Genomic DNA, 16,941 nt, shown 5'->3' with positions numbered 1-16,941 from the left:
AATTGTACAGGGCTCTGGTGAGACCACACCCAGAGTACTGTGCACAGTTTTGGTCTCCTAATGAGGAAGGATATACTTGCCTTAGAGGCGGTGCAACAAAGGTTCACTAGACTGATCCCTGGGGTGAGAGGATTGTCCTATGAGGAGAGATTGTGTAGAATGGGCCTATACTCTCTGGTGTTTAGAAGAATGAGAGGTGATCTCATTGAAACATACAAGATTCTGAGGGGGATTGACAGGGTAGATGCTCAGACGTTGTTTCCCCTGGCTGGAGAGTCTAGAACTAGGGGGCATAGTCTCAGGATAAGGGGTCGGCCATTTAAGACTGCGATGAGGAGGAATTTCTTCACTCAGAGGGTTGTGAATCTTTGGAATTCTCTGCCCCAGAGGGCTGTGAATGCAGAGTCTTTGAGTATATTCAAGGTTGAGTTAGATAGACTTTTGGACTCTATGGGAATCGAGGGATATGGGGATCAGGCAGAAAAGTGGAGTTGAGGTCGAAGATCAACCATGATCTTATTGAATGGCGGCGCAGGCTCAAGGGGCCGTATGGCCTACTCCTGCTCTTAATTCTTGTGTTCTTATCTTAAAGGAGGAGAGAGAGGTAGAGAGGCAGAGGGGTTTAGGGAGGGAATTCTAGAGCTTTGGGTCTTGGCAGCTGAAAGCACGCCTGCCAATGGTGGAGCGATTAAAATCGGGGCTGCTCGAGGCAAGAATTGGAGGAGTACAGATATCGCGGAGGGTTGTAGGGCTGGAGGAGGTTACAGAGATAGGGAGGGGTGAGGCCATTGAGGGATTTGAAAACCAAGAGGAGAATTTTAAAATCTACTAACCAAGGGAAAATCCATATTCAGGAGACAGTCGGGTAGGTTTTTAAAATGAGACAGCGAGTTACAGGCCAGATGCCTGGAGATGGAAGTTAAAATGCACATTTTACAATTAGATTTAACGATAAAGGTAATGCCAAAAACTAGCATGTCAACCCACAGAAAAGACCAGGCACGTGGCTCATTATTTTCTATTTTCCAAAGAGATAAATGAGATTGAGTGGGATTTGACTTGACTGTTGTGTGTTCACGTCCTGTCTGTGAAATCAGTTTTAACAATTCCTATCTGGCCTTGTCTGACCAAGTGTTTCTCAATCTGCCTTCAGGAGAACTAGCGAAGCTATGTGATGGCATGTGGGAAACGCGAATATCCAGTTCAGATTACAAGGGGACCTATTAATACACCCCAGGGATACACTATTGTATAATTCGATATTGGGCGATTCTAGCTCAGACCTATTGTAGGAGTGACCAGTACTGCTGCACCCAAGAGAATATCTAAAAGCAGGCCTGCAACTTGTAACACACCTTTTTAAAAAGTCTATTTTGATCATAGGTTGAACTCCTCATAATGATGATCATCATCGGTAAGTACACATAAACTGTCTGCTATATTCTTGAAACATAGTCCATGTTTAGATTTTAATGACATGTTACACATTAAAGACAAGTTAAGAGTTACTTTTAAAAGTCCTTGCTATTTGAAATCTTCATAATTATAGTAAAATTCACATCACAATAATTACTTTGAAGTACAGTTATGTATGTGAAACAATTTGAGATGCAACAAAGGTGTCAGGCTCGGCTCAGCAGTGGCACTCTCGCCTTGAAGTTAGAAGGTTGTGGGTTAAAGCCCCGCTCCAGTGTTTTGAGCATATAATCTAGGCTGACATATGAGTATAGTACAGAGAAAGTGCTGTACTATTGAAAGCTCCAATAAGATTATTTGAGGAGCTGGGGAGTTCTCCCGGTGTCCTAATCAACATTTATCCCTTAACCAACGCCATCAATAAAAAGATTATCTAGTAGTTATCTCATTGCTGTTTGTAGGACCTTGCTGTATGTAAATTGGCTGCCACTTTTGCCTACATATCAACAATGACTACACTTCAAAATACTTTATTGGTTGTGAAGCATTTTTGGGATGTTTTGAGGACATGAAACGGATACTTTAAAAAAAAATTAACTTTTATATTTCCTATTTTGTGGCACTTTTTGCCCAACAGTGAATGCTTGTGAGCATTAAGACTCTGGCTGAACTAACATCAGTAGTAGTCATCCCATTAGGTTTTAACACTCTTACTCATTTTCTTTCCACTGTCATGTATAAGAAAGATTTAATTCCTGTCTCCACTTAGATACACACATGCACACACTTTTTTATTTAGACTTTGTGGAGAGTTAAAAACCCTTATAAGAAATATAATCAGTTTTCAGAAAAAGGCACTTGTTAGTAGTGTTTCAAGATGCTTGATAAGTATAATTTACCTTTTGATAACATCTCTGAGGTGATAAACTGGGATAGCCGAGTATACCAGATCTTTACTTGCAAAAATGGAATCGATGATGGCACGACTGTTTGCCTAGACAGATCAAAATGGAAACATTCAGATTCGAGAACAAAAGTCCCACGTGTAATCATAATGAATATTTTTCAAAATTGAGGAAGCATTTTTCTGGTATTATGTACCCACATTTTGAGCTATGAAAGCTCTGTATTTACAAATATATCTGTTAAAAAAAGGCAAACGTGGGCACATTTGCAGGAAATGCAGAACCCCATGGCCGACAAAATTGGGGCAATCCCCTTACGACATGAAATGTCAATCCAAAGCAGTGAACCTTAACTTTACATTCCAAAACTGCAAGTGAGAAATTGCCACATTAATGCTTGGACATGCGTTCTTCAACTTACTCCAACTACATCCCATCTGCTAACTTGTGGATAGATTCTCTCTCCTCTATTCCAATTCTCCCCTCCATGAGTCCCACATTCAAATCCATAGAATTTTGATGAGGGACAATCAAATCCTTGGCGATCCAACAGGAGGGATAACTGGATATGCCTTATGAAAGAATCTGCAGATAGTTCTGAGAAAGTGATGAGCAAAATACACTCTTGTATAAAAAGAATTAACGTCCAGTACTATTTTCTAACGTGAAGGGGCAGGTGGTTTACTTGCTCCGACACTTGTGTCAACGTAACAAGCTGCCAGGAGGTGCACAGCAACAGTGCTTTCTGTCCTTCTGGTAGAAATAGTTCAATTCTCCACAATGGTGAGGCTGAGCTCAAGAACTGGGGTAAATTCAGGATGCAAACTCCTTGCCCTACAACTTTATCAAACAGTATATGAGGCATGATACAAAGTTTGTAATGTTTATTCAGCATTAACAAAGCAAAACTTTTGCTAAGGTTACACAAGTACTATATCTTGAGAGAGAGAGAGAAGGAAAAGTGGGTGCATTGGCCTGTGGTGCAAAGATGGCAGAATGAGACCCATATCTCCATCTCTGCTATATTTTTGTAGAGATCTCATTTTAAGAAGGGACTAATTTGTCACTTTTTTTGTATTTATTTTTATATACATCTAGCCTTGAGGATTAAAATGTCATGATTTGAACAAACACAAAGTAACTGCAGTCAGTGGTCTGTGTCTGCACACTCTTGGACATTCTATTCCACCTCAGCCTGGTGGATCTCATTAATTCTGCAACTTTGATCGAGATTGAAATGTGTATTTCTTGCTACAATTTTCTGGATGTATTGCTGAACTTAGTCACTTTGTAAATAAGGCAGCAATGAAACATGGTAGACATCTTGCATCTTTAAAATTGACACTCGTGTGTATAAAACACTTTTTTCTGGATTCAACCAGTTACCCAATGAAGAAAGTCAGGCACACCAGGTTGTATTGATGTTTGTGAACTAACTTGCTCTTCCCAGGCTAAATAGATGGATGCGAGCCCTGGGTCGTCAAGTAATGTTGGTGGGAACCTGGATTGCTTAAAGCACTTGCATAATCACAGGAAATCACAGGAACCCCACAGTGCAGATAGAGGCCATTTCGGCCCATCGAGCCTGCACCGACACATATCCCACCCTATCCCCGTAACCCCACGTATTTAATCCCCCTAACACTAAGGGTCAATTTATCATAGCCAATCAACCTAACCCGCACATCTTTGGACTGTGGGAGGAAACCGGAGCACCCGGAGGAAACCCACGCAAACACGGGGAGAATGTGCAAACTCCACACAGACAGTCGCCCGAGGCCGGATTCGAACCCGGGTCCCTGGCGCTGTGAGGCAACAGTGCTAACCACTATGCCACCGTGGAAGGCTATTTTCTCTCCTCACGCCCCACAGGTTACTTGTGAAAATCGGGGACATAACGCCCATTTCAGGCCCCCTTTCAATATTGGACCATGACTGAGCTCCGCATGCTGTGGTCAGTTTTCTCAGGAAGACTGCAGCCATTTTTAAAGGGACCGCTGGAGGGTGCCACCTAGAAGGTAAGTAAAACATTTTTTTTTTACTTGCCAGAATATGGAGCCAAAGGGAATGGGAGTGCTCCTACTGGCTCAGATTAAAACTGTGAGCTGCTGCCCACCACCGCTCGCCCAGTTACATCCCATATGTTAACTTGTGGACAGATTCACAAAATTGGTGATAATATGAAGCTCCTGAAGGAAAGTGAAGTACTTTCTTCTTTCTCCCACCCAACCCCTAAATTCTCAATTTGTCTCCTGCTTTGTAAACTGAAACATATGGTAGTGGGAGGGGGTCTGTTTATTTTACTTGTAATTTACAGGCCATTCAGTCCAAATGGTCTATGCCGATTTATTTTAAGTTTCAATTTATATTTCTGAATGCATGAAAAACACTTCCATTTAAAATTTTCGTTAGCTTGCCAATTCATGTTGTACAGCTCATTTTAAAACTCATGGCCTAATTAGTTGCCCAAGAAATGTTTTGATTCTTACCTTCCATTGTGGAGATTTGATGGTCTCCTTCAGTTTCATTCCTGAGAACATTTCCAGCAAAATTATTCCAAGACTCCAAACATCAACTGCGGTTGTGCATTCTGTATTGCTTTCCAACCCCATCTGTGCTAGGATATTATGTAACTCTGCTTCGGGAGCTCTGTAACCATCTGTCTGAATATATTTTACATCCTGTATAGAATATGCAAAGATAGAATATCTTAGAATTATGATTAAGTAAATTCAGTCACTGAACCCTCAAGTGGGTCAAGTAGGCAATTTCCAGTACTCCTATTAAGCAACAGTTACTGTATTTCTGCACCTGTTATTTTGTTTTGATAACGCTCCTGTGAAGCGTCTTGGGACATTTTACTACATTAAAGGTGCTAAATAAATGGAAGTTGTTGCTGGGAGGTTTAATTGGAGGTTTTGTCCAAGAAATCAACTGTCCATGTGCCAAACTGCTTACACAATGAATCATGCAACACTTGCTAACTTTTTGACTATCTACCACTTAAAGTTTAAGCTGCATTTGTATAAGATGTGTTACAATTTTACTTGGGGGATATATTAGGTTGCATTTTCTGCATCGTTGATTTGTAATTACTTAAAATATCTGGTTAGCAGAATCCAACAAGTTCATACTCAGCATTTCATTCATAGTGATGTCAAGTGATTCAGAACTGAAGTGATTCCTTAAAATGTCTAATGCGGCAAACAACTGAAACCGTTGAACCTCATGTACTAACATGAACACTGAATCTTGTTGCTGCACCTTATTCAGCACACACCCTGTCCCCACGAGAGTTGCCAAGTTCTAGAAATTTCAGCCCCAACCCCCCCTTTCCAATGATGAAAAGTTTTCTAACCTGTCATTTACCCCACTAAAAAGTGCTAAAATCATAGCTTTAAATACTTTGAGCTGCAATGTGATTGCTGAATTCTATATGGCTTAAGCCGTTATAGAAAATATAAAGTTGAGTATTTAAGTGCAATTCTGGAAATCTTGAATTATGCATCATTGCTTATAATCGCTTTCAAACTACCAATATTTCTGCAGTTGGAGTAACAGCTTCCCTGGCATCTTGTCATTGTCAGTTTCTGTACCTCTCCCTTGCTGCAGAAAAGGAAATGACAGATCAGGTGAACTTCTCTGCAATTACCCTTTATTACAGAAAAATTAAGACCTAGATTGAAATGAACACTATTGTATTTAATCAGTCTGGTTACATGTGTTTGGTGTTAAGAACATTGAGCAAGGGTTTTATTATCACTGTTTTTAGCTGACGCTCAAACATTTATGCTCCACTCCTACATTAATGAACTCTCGCTTCACAATTTACCTGATTTCCTTCTTGGAAGCTAAGCCCAAAGTCAATGAGTTTAAAGCATTCATCCTCCGCACTCCAGAGGATATTACATGGTTTGAGGTCTGCATGTACGTAACCCTCGCGGTGAATAAAAGCTAGCGCATTCAGAACATCTCGTGCACAGTGCTGGATCATCCACATTGAATGGCCTCGATTAATGGAGTGTAGCAGCAGCTCAGAGACACTGGCATCCAACAATTCCAGCAAAATGCAGTTACAACGTTGGTTCGTGTAGGATAAGTTAGAAAATCTCCCGTATAAAGTCACTGGAAGTATAAAGAGGAAATTATATATAAAACCACATGGAACAATAGGATATACAATTACTGCTATTGTTGTTCTACAACTTTTGCTACATACTTCCTACTCAATAGTAACACAACCTGGAGTGCAGGAAATGTGAAACAAACTCCAGTGACTTACTGCTACTTATTCTGCGCACTATTTGGAGACCAGTTGAAGTACAAACCTTTTGTGTCTGATGTACCTAGAGGAAGGACTGTTACTTTGCCCATGTTTGCGAACATCTGCTGCCATTTGTATAAACTGGCTACCTAGTGAATATTTTGTTTTGGAAGTCATGGTCAATCTTACAAGTACAAATATTTCACAGTAATCTTCCAAAATGAGTTTTTAAAAAGGTACACAACAGTTAAGTTGCAAACCTTTCTATAGTAGTATTGCTTAGAGTGAGTGTTGCCCTTAATACTTGTTTTTGAAAATGTAACAGTGAATGCTGGCCTATGTATCCAATGAGGAATCGCTTGAAGAAAATACTGAGCTAACTGCGTGGGGAAAGTAAACTAATCAGAAAAGACCATGATTGATTCAGGTTACTTCAGCAATCCTGGTTATTCCAATTGTCTCTCTCAAAAGCTTTGGCCCCATTTGAAGTGATGCAAACAATGGAGAAAGGCAGCTAGAACCTCTCTAACAAAGATCAACTCCCCCACCAGAGAAATAGTCATCACCGTAGTTGCTCCAAATCCATAGCTAAGTTGACATTTGGAGATGACACTTTAAATTTTTACGAAACAGCTGTTGAATTTATCTGCAAAACTACTTCTGTAGTTTAGAGGCGTGAACTCGCAACCTTCTGACTCTGAGAAGAGTACTGCTACTGAGCTGACACTCAATTCTTTTTGGGAAGTTTATCAATTATATGAAGAATCTAAATAAAAGTCATTACTTAACTTTAAGAATATTCATCATTTTTCAACTAATAGATCCCCATATGCCTTCGACAGGCCTGCTCCCTTTTCAGAACTTTTATTTTCCTACATTTAGCTATCAGATTGGCTCAGTTGCTAAAACTTGCAGTTCTGCAGTATCCAAGGAATGCTGTATTGCTGGAAATGCCATCTTTCAGATGTGATGTTAAACTGAAGCCTATTCAGGTGGATGTAACAGATCCTGTGGCACTATCTGAAGGGAAGCGAGGAATTCTCCTGATATTCCTCCCTCAACCAACACCCACCCCTTCAAACAAATTAACCAGTCAGTTATTTAATTTTGCTGTTTGCAGAATCTTGCTGTGTGCAGACTGGCTGCCACGTTTGCCTTCAGTGACCACACTTCAAAAAGTAATTTTAGATGTGAAACCTTCTTGGGGCATTCTGAACACATGGTAATGCTATAAATGCATGCACGTTCTTTCTTTAAGAAGTGCTCTTTGAAAAAGGGAACAAATCCGGTCCCCAAACTAGATTTTATATATTCAAAGACCTATCAACTTATTTCCTATTTTCATTTTGTTTAGAAATATTTTTAAGAATACATGCATTAGATGTTGTTGAAATTTTCCTTCTATGGTTAGAATGATGAGTCTCCAAGAATAGAATGCCCTTTTATATGAAATAGTTAGAGAACTGTGCTGGTGGGACTGATGGGTAGGATCGCTGGGTAAATGCTTTACGCAATACTAGAAGTTAAATAAGCAATCCATCTATACCGTATCCTTAAAAGTTACACTAAAAAATATTCACTTTATTGAAGCAAATTCTTTACCAAAAAAAGGAAGAGCGGAAAGCTGCCTTAGTCACAGTATATGCAGTCCTTTAAATGCAGTCCTTTAAATGCACCTGGTCCTGTGCACTTCAAATTTCAGCAATAATTTCTCAAATATTTGAGCTTAACTGATTTGACTATAGCCTGGCATCCTAGTCACTCTCTTTATTGCCACTTCATACTGTTTAGAACTTGACACCAAGTCAGCTAACACCACTAAGCTTCTTTTACCTTCTTCCTTGACCAGTTTTATCCTATCCATAGAGTATATATACCCATTTTATTTACCACCAGGGTTTAAACTCTTTTGAGCTCTTTATAAGATTTTGGGTGCCTTCTTTGGGTCCACAGTACTATCCAGATGCCACCTCCAATTTTAACTACCTTGTACAAACCCCGCAAATCCAGATCACATGTATGTTCCAGCAATAGATAGGATCCCAGCAAACTCTTTACCACCACCATTTCAACCTAGCTTCTTTTACTTCTAACCCCAGCATCGTTCCCTTTAGGGAGTTACCAGTCTGTGTATTTAATATCCACTTACTTTTAGTTTGCAAAGGATTGTCTAATTTGGAACTTTATTTAAGTCAAAACACCAGAAAGATTCTGACAGATGGCAAACGTGGTTTCCATATTGAAAAAAGGTTGACTAGTTAAGTTTTTTAAATTATTTCTCAGAAACAAATCCCATCAGTCAGCTAAAATCTACTCCTTCTGAAGCAGTTCATTAAGTTATTTTCATAATACTGGGGCTCTTCCACTTTACTTTTTGATAGTTGATGCCATTCATTTTTCAATTCTTGAGATCGGGCTAATAGCTCTGTAGATGCAGGTCAACCTTTTTCAATATAAACCACATTTGCCAGTTTGCCATCTGTCAGACTCTTTCTGGTGTTTTGACTCTCAATGACATCAGAAATCTCTTCTCTTAGGTATAGTTCATCCCTGCTGGGGATTTATTGTTTTTTAAATTTAACTAGAACCTGTTTCACTGCCAAAGGCCCAGAGCACACAACATGCTTGATGATGGATGTTATACTTTTAGTGTGCTCCTGTTTTAAAAACTTGTAGTGTTCATTTAGCATGTTTACTATCTCCTACCATTCTCAATGTCAACTCCACATGGAGCCCTTGGGGTTTTGAACCCCTCCCACATTGCTAGCATTTTTTAACCTGCTAGCATTTTTTAACCTGCTGCTAGTCTTTCTCCGTTCTCTTTTTTTTACACTTTTTTTAAACCTCATGTATAATTTTAAATTTGGTTCAGTGGCTATCTTCTCTTCAAGCTTTGTGAATCTGGTGGATCTTTTTCTTGATCCCTTTCATTTCCATTAATCCATATTTGTCCCGACTGCATTTGGATATTTACTTGCCCAGCATAGCCATCCCTTGTGTATTATGAAGGATGCCCATTTATCCTCATTAGTTTTGAGCAATGTTCTATAGTCTGTTACTAAGCTCAACACTCAATCCCTGCAGTTTGCCATCTTGTAGTTCTACATTGCAGTTTGCTAAGTTACAGTGAAAGTTATTGCACCATGATCATTATGACCAAGCAGTTTATCGTGTACAATTGGCAGCATTTCTCAGACTCTGTCTTGCTATACTTGGACAAATTCTGCTGTAATTAACTTTAGATTAGTCTGTAAAGGAACATGGCGTGTGTAATACACTTACAACTCAGTCTTGTAATGAAGGCTGGAGGATGAGTAGCTGGCCCTTTATAACAAGTAAAATGACTGCAGATCCTAAAAAATTGCATGTATAGTATACCCACAGATTCTGTAAAAACGTGACACAGAAAAGCTTCCAAGATGTGAGTGCAATTACAAGGACCAGTGTACATATTTTATCCAATCTGGTCCTTGTACAAGTATGGATAGTTGAGCTTTTACAGAAATGCTGTCAAGTGCCTGTGGTAAATTCAGGTACGAGTCCCATCATGCTTACCATTATTTAGGTACCAGGAATACCTAGTTTTCATCCTCCCTTTGCACCATAATAGCTGCTGACTTAATTCAGTAACTGTTGTTTTATGTAGCTTCGTAAGAATTCCTTTGAAGCAAGCCTTTTTGGACACCGCCTTTAACTACCAGTGTAGGTACAAATGTAGGTTCTCCAACTGAGGCAAAGGATATTCTAGTTAGGTATTCAAAGCACATTTACCAAAAAAAAGCTTTTTCCTGGCCTTACATAGACAAGCTACTATGTGTCATCACTGCACAATGTTACAAGATGCATGTAAGATTAGAATAGATGGTACAGCTGTAAAATAAATTAAGTGTTACATGGGGTCTTTCATGCTAGATCGCATGTATATTTTTACAGTGCTTTAGGAGTCGGGTAAGGATAAACTAGTTGCATTTTGGCTTGTATACTATTGGGAAGAGGAAAAATCATGATCGCACAAAAATTGTGACACTGGAAACCAGGAATGTTATTGGGCAAAATAATTGCTGGGACAGACTGGGGTGAGTGTTAATCATCAGACCATTTGATTGAATTACAATTTATTTTCATTGTGTTATACACTCCAGTGAAGCATGCAACACTGTTGCACTGATCACAATTGCCTCTTTTTTATTGAAACTATATACATTAGAATGGTAGTGCACAAGAATGATCAGAGGTTGAAATCTTCTCTTGACCTACATCCATCTTTCGGATGAGGCGTTAAACTGAGGCCCCGTCTGCCCCCTCGGGCGAACGCAAAAGATCTCACGGCACTATTCGAAGAGCAAGGCAGTTCTCCCGGGTGTCCTGGTCAATATTTATCTCTCAACCAACAATTTTTTTATTTTTTTTATATTGGCTCATTTCTCATTACTATTGTGCGTTCAAGTTGGTTACTGGTTACCTACAACAGTGACTATGCTTGAAAAAGTACTTCATTGGCTGTAAAGAATTTTGAGGACGAGAAAGTTGCTATATAAATGCAAGTTCTTTTGCTTAAAGAAACTGGCTACAAACCCTACCTAAAAGAATGGCACAGAATTTCCTGTAAAGTTTTGGAGTAACAGTGTAAATGCAGAGATGTGCCTTCCCTTGGGGAAATTCACACGTAACCAATTTACACCGAAACACCGCTACGCATGAATTTCCTCAATCACTTCCATGATCCTGGGTTACGTCTGCCAAAACCCCACTTAACTCCATGCCGATTCCAAAAGGCAAACACACGTTTCTTCCATTTACGTCAGTTTTGAATGGACGTAAATTTATGCCCAAAATGTTAGGTGCAACCGGACCTGATGTCACCATTTCTGGTATTTTATATATTTATTTCTCATTAAGTTCTGTACAGTATTGTTCTTTAAAAAAAACTTGCACACTGCATTTTCTTAAAAATGCTGTGCTCAGTGTATAAATGATGGCATGACGGTTTCTAACTTTAAATCTCTTATTGATAGTGAAAATTAAAGAAAGTACATGTGTATGTTTCATGCTTTACTAGGGACATGATTGTTTACACTGATTTCCGCTTGTTTTTGCATTTGAGTGTATGCTTATTACATACTTAGGATATTTTGGTATAAATTGCAGTTGGCAACATCACTGTAGAAAGTGTAAATTTTGGCAACGTTGGATCGAGGAAATTCCAGCCTAATTATCAAACCCTTTCCTCCTTTCCAATTTGTTCTAACAGCAGAATAGTGAAATGAAAACTGCAATCACAGAATTTACATAAAGGATAGACAATATTCTACCTCAAATACATGCCAAATGTAACAGGGGCAAAAATGGAATAAAGCTAAGCAGTGGGGGGAGCAATTCTGTTCCAAGGCCCACATGCCATCTGAACCTCTCAGATTACTGCCAGCAACAGGGTATTAGATTCCATAAAATCCAATATGAAAATTAAATGGTGCAATATAGGAATAGGCCATTCAGCCCCTTGAGTCTGTTCTGCCGTTCTATCGGATAATGGCACTGAGATTTAAATCAGACAAAGTAATCCCAGCATAGATTTTCATGAGAGTAGATGGACCTAAACAGAACCATGAACACCACTAACTGTTGCTAATTGGAGCACAATTTTAGATCATAAAGGCCTTGAGATGACTACGCTTAAAGCAGTTTTACCATTACATCAGTCGTGTGGCTTCCGTGTTACTGCTTTGCAGCACACTACAACCTACACATCGCCCCTATCTTAAATGTATGGTGCCTGTGCAATGCCACTCAATGTCTCATGGCTCAATCACGAGGGTCTGCCAGCCATCACTTAGGTGCCAATGATAAATGGGGGGCGATGGAAATGCAAAGCAAGTCAGCATCTGAAAGGGAAAAACACAGGTTAACTTTGGGGAGACTGGTATTGACTCTCTTACATTCTATGCATTTCCGGGGGGGGGGGGGGGGAGGGGGAGTTGAAGCAGCTGTGGAGGGGTTTCTAAATCTGGCAGCACACGGGAAGTGATGTCTTTCTGTAATGCAGACTGGTGGGCAGGAGGAATGGGGTGCGCAAATGTCCCTACACCCGGCCGAGTAAGTGGGCCAAATGCTATTCTCCCTACCCCCGCCCGCCCTGCAGGTAACCGGGGGCCGGGTACACACGCCCACCCGACAGCGCGCTGCATTTACCGATATTCCTGTGGCCCTGCAAGTCCTCCAGGACCCCGCTCTCGGTCAGGAAGCCGTAGTCCGACTTGGTGTCGTGGATGAACTGTTTGACGGCGGCCCGGGCCGCCCCCGACGTTACCCGATAGACAGCGGCCGACGAGCCTTTGCCGAGGCAGCGCTGCGCCCGCCATAGCCGCCCGTTGGCCTGGAAGACGCCCGAGGGGGGAAAGTTGTTGCAGATCCGCTCCGGCTCCGAGTACCAACCGCTACCGCCCGCACGGTATCTGGGCCTCGGCCTCGCTCCGACGTACGTCGCCATGACAGGAGCAAATCGTGGTGGCGGGCGGGCGGGCGGGAGGCGAGTAAGTCAGTGATCAGCGACTCCCGCCTCAGCGCGGCAGCCCGACTGTAAACAAGGCCCTGAGCTGGGCACGGGCCCGCTGCAGCCGTTTAATGGACGGACCGGGACAAACGCATGCGCGTCGCCATCCAATCACGCCCCCTTTTGACGTCCGAGAAACAAACGCATGACGCGACCCCGATCCAAGGGTTCTGATTGGGTAATGCACTGCCTGTCAACTAGGAGGTCCCCGCCCAGACATCTGGCGTCACAATGAGAAGAAAGTGGGCAGAGCGCGTGTGTGCGCGCCAACTGCTTGGGGTGAATGCAGCGGCCTGCCCTTCCACAGATTCCCATTCATACAGCACCTCATCTCCCCCACAAACATCTGAAAAGTGCTGCACATATATTTTTGTTATTTGTTCCTGGGATGTGGGCGTCGCTGGCAAGGCCAACATTTATTGCCCTTGAGAAGGTGGGGGTAAGCTGCCTTGAACTGCTGCAGTCTGTGTGGTGAAGGTCCTCCCACAGTGCTGTTAGGGAGGGAGTTCCAGGATTTTGACTCAGCGACAATGAAGGATCGGCGATATATTTCTAAGTTAGGATGGTGTGTGACTTGGAGGGGAACTTGGAGGTGGTGGTGTTCCCATGCGTCTGCTGCCCTTGTCCTTCTAGGTGGAAGAGGTAGCGGGTTTGGGAGGTGCTGCCGAAGAAGCTTTGGCGAGTTGCCGCAGTGCATCTTGCAGATGGTACACACTGCAGCCACGGTGCGTTGGTGGTGGAGAGATCTAGGTGGTGGATGGGGTGCCAATCAAGCGGGCTGCTTTGTCCTGGATGGTGTCGTGCTTCTTGAGTGCTGTTGGAGCTGCACTCATCCAGGCAAGTGGAGATTATTCCCTCACATTCCTGACTTGTGCCTTGTAGATGGTGGAAAGGCTTTGGGGAGTCAGGAGGTGAGACACTTTCCGCAGAATACCCAGCCTCTGACCTGCTCTTGTAGCTACAGTATTTATGTGGCTGGTCAATGGTGACCCTCAGGATGTTGATTGGCGGGGGGGGTTTGGCGATGGTAATGCCGTTGAATGTCAAGGGGCAGTTAGACTCTCGCTTGATGGAGATAGTCATTGCCTGGCAATTATGTGGCACAAATGTTACTTGCCACTTATTAGCCCAAGCCTGAATGTCATCCAGGTCTTGCTGCATGCTGGCATGGACTGCTTCATTATCTGAGAAGTTGTGAATGGAACTGAACACTGTGCAATCTTCAGTGAACAACCCCACTTCTGATCTTCTGGTGGAGGGAAGGTCATTGATGAAGCAGCTGAAGATGGTTGGGCCTAGGACACTGCCCTGAGGAACTCCTGCAGTGATGTCCTGAGGCTGAGATGATTGACCTGCAACAACCACAACCATCTTCCTTTGTGCTAGGTGTGACTCCAGCCAGTGAGTTTTCCCCCTGATTCCCATTGACTTCAATTTTACTAGGGCGACTTGATGACACACTTGGTCAAATGCTGCCATGATGTCAAGGGCAGTCACTCTCCCCTCACCTCTGGAATTCATCTCTTTTGTCCATGTTTGGACCAAGGCTGTAATGAGGTCTGGAGCCGAGTGGTCTTGGCGGAACTGAAACTGAGCATCAGTGAGCAGGTTATTGGTGAGTAAGTGCCGCTTGATAGCACTGTTGACAACACCTTCCATAATGAATAAACTTTAAACTGAAGAGATTGTTTTGGGGGCAGAAAGGCTGGTGCGAGATTAGTACTCCATCCTTCATAGATTTAGAGTAGGCTGATTGATAAGCTCGTCATGGTAGCCAACAACTTGACATTAGTGCAGGCCTGATCGGTAGAAGTGGACAAAGGGATTAATTAAGAGGGGGAAAATAGAGTATGAGAGTAAGCTTACAGGTAACATAAAAACTGTTGTAAAAGCTTCTATAGATATGTGAAGAGAAAAAGATTGGTGAAGTCAAGTGTAGGTCCCTTGCAGTCAGAATCAGGGGAATTTATAATGGGGAACAAAGAAATGGCAGACCAATTAAATACATACTTTGGTTCTGTCTTCACAAAGGAGGACACAAATAACCTCTCAGAGATGTCGGGGAACATAGGGTCTAATGAGAGGGAGGAATTGAATGAAATCAGTATTTGTAGGGAAATGGTGTTGGGGAAATTGACGGGATTGAAGGCCGATAAATCCCCAGGGCCTGATAATCTACATCCTAGGGTACTTAAGAACATAAGAACATAAGAAATAGGAGCAGGAGTAGGCCAATCGGCCCCTCGAGCCTGCTCCGCCATTCAATAAGATCATGGCTGATCTGATCCTAACCGCCAATCTGCTATCACAGAACCATCTCCTGAATCTAACAATTAGACACACGAAATAGGAGCAGGATCAGGCTACACGGCCCCTGGGCCCACTCCGTAACCCACAGGGCCATGTCCGATCCGAACCTAGACTCATGTCCAAATTCCTGCCCGCTCCCCGTAACCCTTAATTCCCTTTACTTCTAGGAAACTGTCTATTTCTGTTTTAAATTTATGTAATGATGTAGCTTCTACAGCTTTTTGGGGCAGCATATTCCATGGACCTACCACCCTCTGAGTGAAGTAGTTCCTCCTCATCTCAGTTTTGAAAGAGCAGCCCCTTATTCTAAGACTATGCCCCCTAGTTCTAGTTTCGCCCATCATCGGGAACATCCTCCCCGCATCCACCCGATCCAACCCCTTCACAATCTTATATGTTTCAATAAGATCGCCTCTCATTCTTCTGAACTCCAATGAGTAGAGTCCCAATCTACTCAACCTCTCCTCATATGTCCATCCCCTCATCCCCGGGATTAACCGAGTGAACCTTCTTTGTACTGACTCGAGAGCAAGCATGTCTTTTAAGTATGGACACCAAAACTGTATGCAGTATTCCAGGTGCGGTCTCACCAATACCTTGTACAACTGAAGCAATACCTCCCTATTTTTATATTCTATCCCCCTAGCAATGAAAGCCAACATTCCATTGGCCTTCTTAATCACTTGCTGCACCTGCATACTAACCTTTTGAGTTTCGTGCACCAGGACCCCCAGATCCCTTTGTACTTCAGTACTTTCCAGTTTCTTGCCATTAAGATAATAACTTGCTCTACGATTTTTCCTGCCAAAGTGCATAACCTCACACTTTCCAGTATTGTATTCCATCTGCCAAATCTCTGCCCACTTACTTAGCCTGTCTATGTCCCCTTGCAGGTTTTTTATATCCTCCTCACTCACTACTTTCCCTCCCATCTTAGTATCATCTGCAAACTTTGATATGTTACACTCGGTCCCCTCCTCCAAATCATTAATATAGATTGTAAAGAGTTGGGGACCCAGCACTGACCGCTGTGGAACACCACTAGTTATTGATTGCCAGTCTGAGAACGAACCATTTATCCCAACTCTCTGCCTTCTGTTAGATAGCCAATCCTCTATCCATGCCAGAATATTACCCCCAATCCCGTGATTTTTTATCTTAAGCAATAATCTTTTGTGTGGCACCTTGTCAAATGCCTTTTGGAAGTCTAAATACACTACGTCCACTGGTTCCCCTTTATCCACCCTATATGTTACTTCTTCAAAGAACTCCAGCAAATTTGTCAAACATGACTTCCCCTTCATAAAACCATGCTGACTTTGTCCTATTAAATTATGATTATCCAAATGTCCTGTTACTGTCTCCTTAATAATGGACTCCAAAATTTTACCTACCACAGATGTTAGGCTAACCGGTTAGGTTAGCCTTCTGTCTACTGCCCTTTTTAAATAAGGGTGTTACATTAGCAGTTTTCCAGTCTGCCGGGACCTTTGCTG

At 42.1% G+C, this 16,941-nt stretch overlaps 1 protein-coding gene across 1 annotated transcript in view; it reads right to left on the bottom strand.

The window, feature by feature from the left end:
• The window catches only part of uhmk1 (U2AF homology motif (UHM) kinase 1), a 29,964-nt gene extending 16,726 nt beyond the window's left edge, over window positions 1-13,238 (bottom strand). Inside the window, exons 1-4 of the mRNA XM_085982278.1 lie at window positions 12,775-13,238; window positions 6,154-6,446; window positions 4,811-5,002; window positions 2,316-2,410 (exon numbers count right to left, since the gene is read on the bottom strand). Of these exons, the coding sequence (XP_085838404.1) occupies window positions 2,316-2,410; window positions 4,811-5,002; window positions 6,154-6,446; window positions 12,775-13,072 (878 nt within the window). The 5' untranslated portion in view covers window positions 13,073-13,238. The remainder of the gene's footprint in view (window positions 1-2,315; window positions 2,411-4,810; window positions 5,003-6,153; window positions 6,447-12,774) is intronic.
• Between the last annotated feature and the right edge of the window lie 3,703 nt (window positions 13,239-16,941).

The sequence above is a fragment of the Somniosus microcephalus genome, chromosome 3, assembly GCF_052327205.1.
Source record: "Somniosus microcephalus isolate GS21.2 chromosome 3, FLI_Smic_1.0, whole genome shotgun sequence".
NCBI lineage: Eukaryota > Metazoa > Chordata > Chondrichthyes > Squaliformes > Somniosidae > Somniosus > Somniosus microcephalus.
This window is presented reverse-complemented; position numbering and strand designations above follow the sequence as displayed.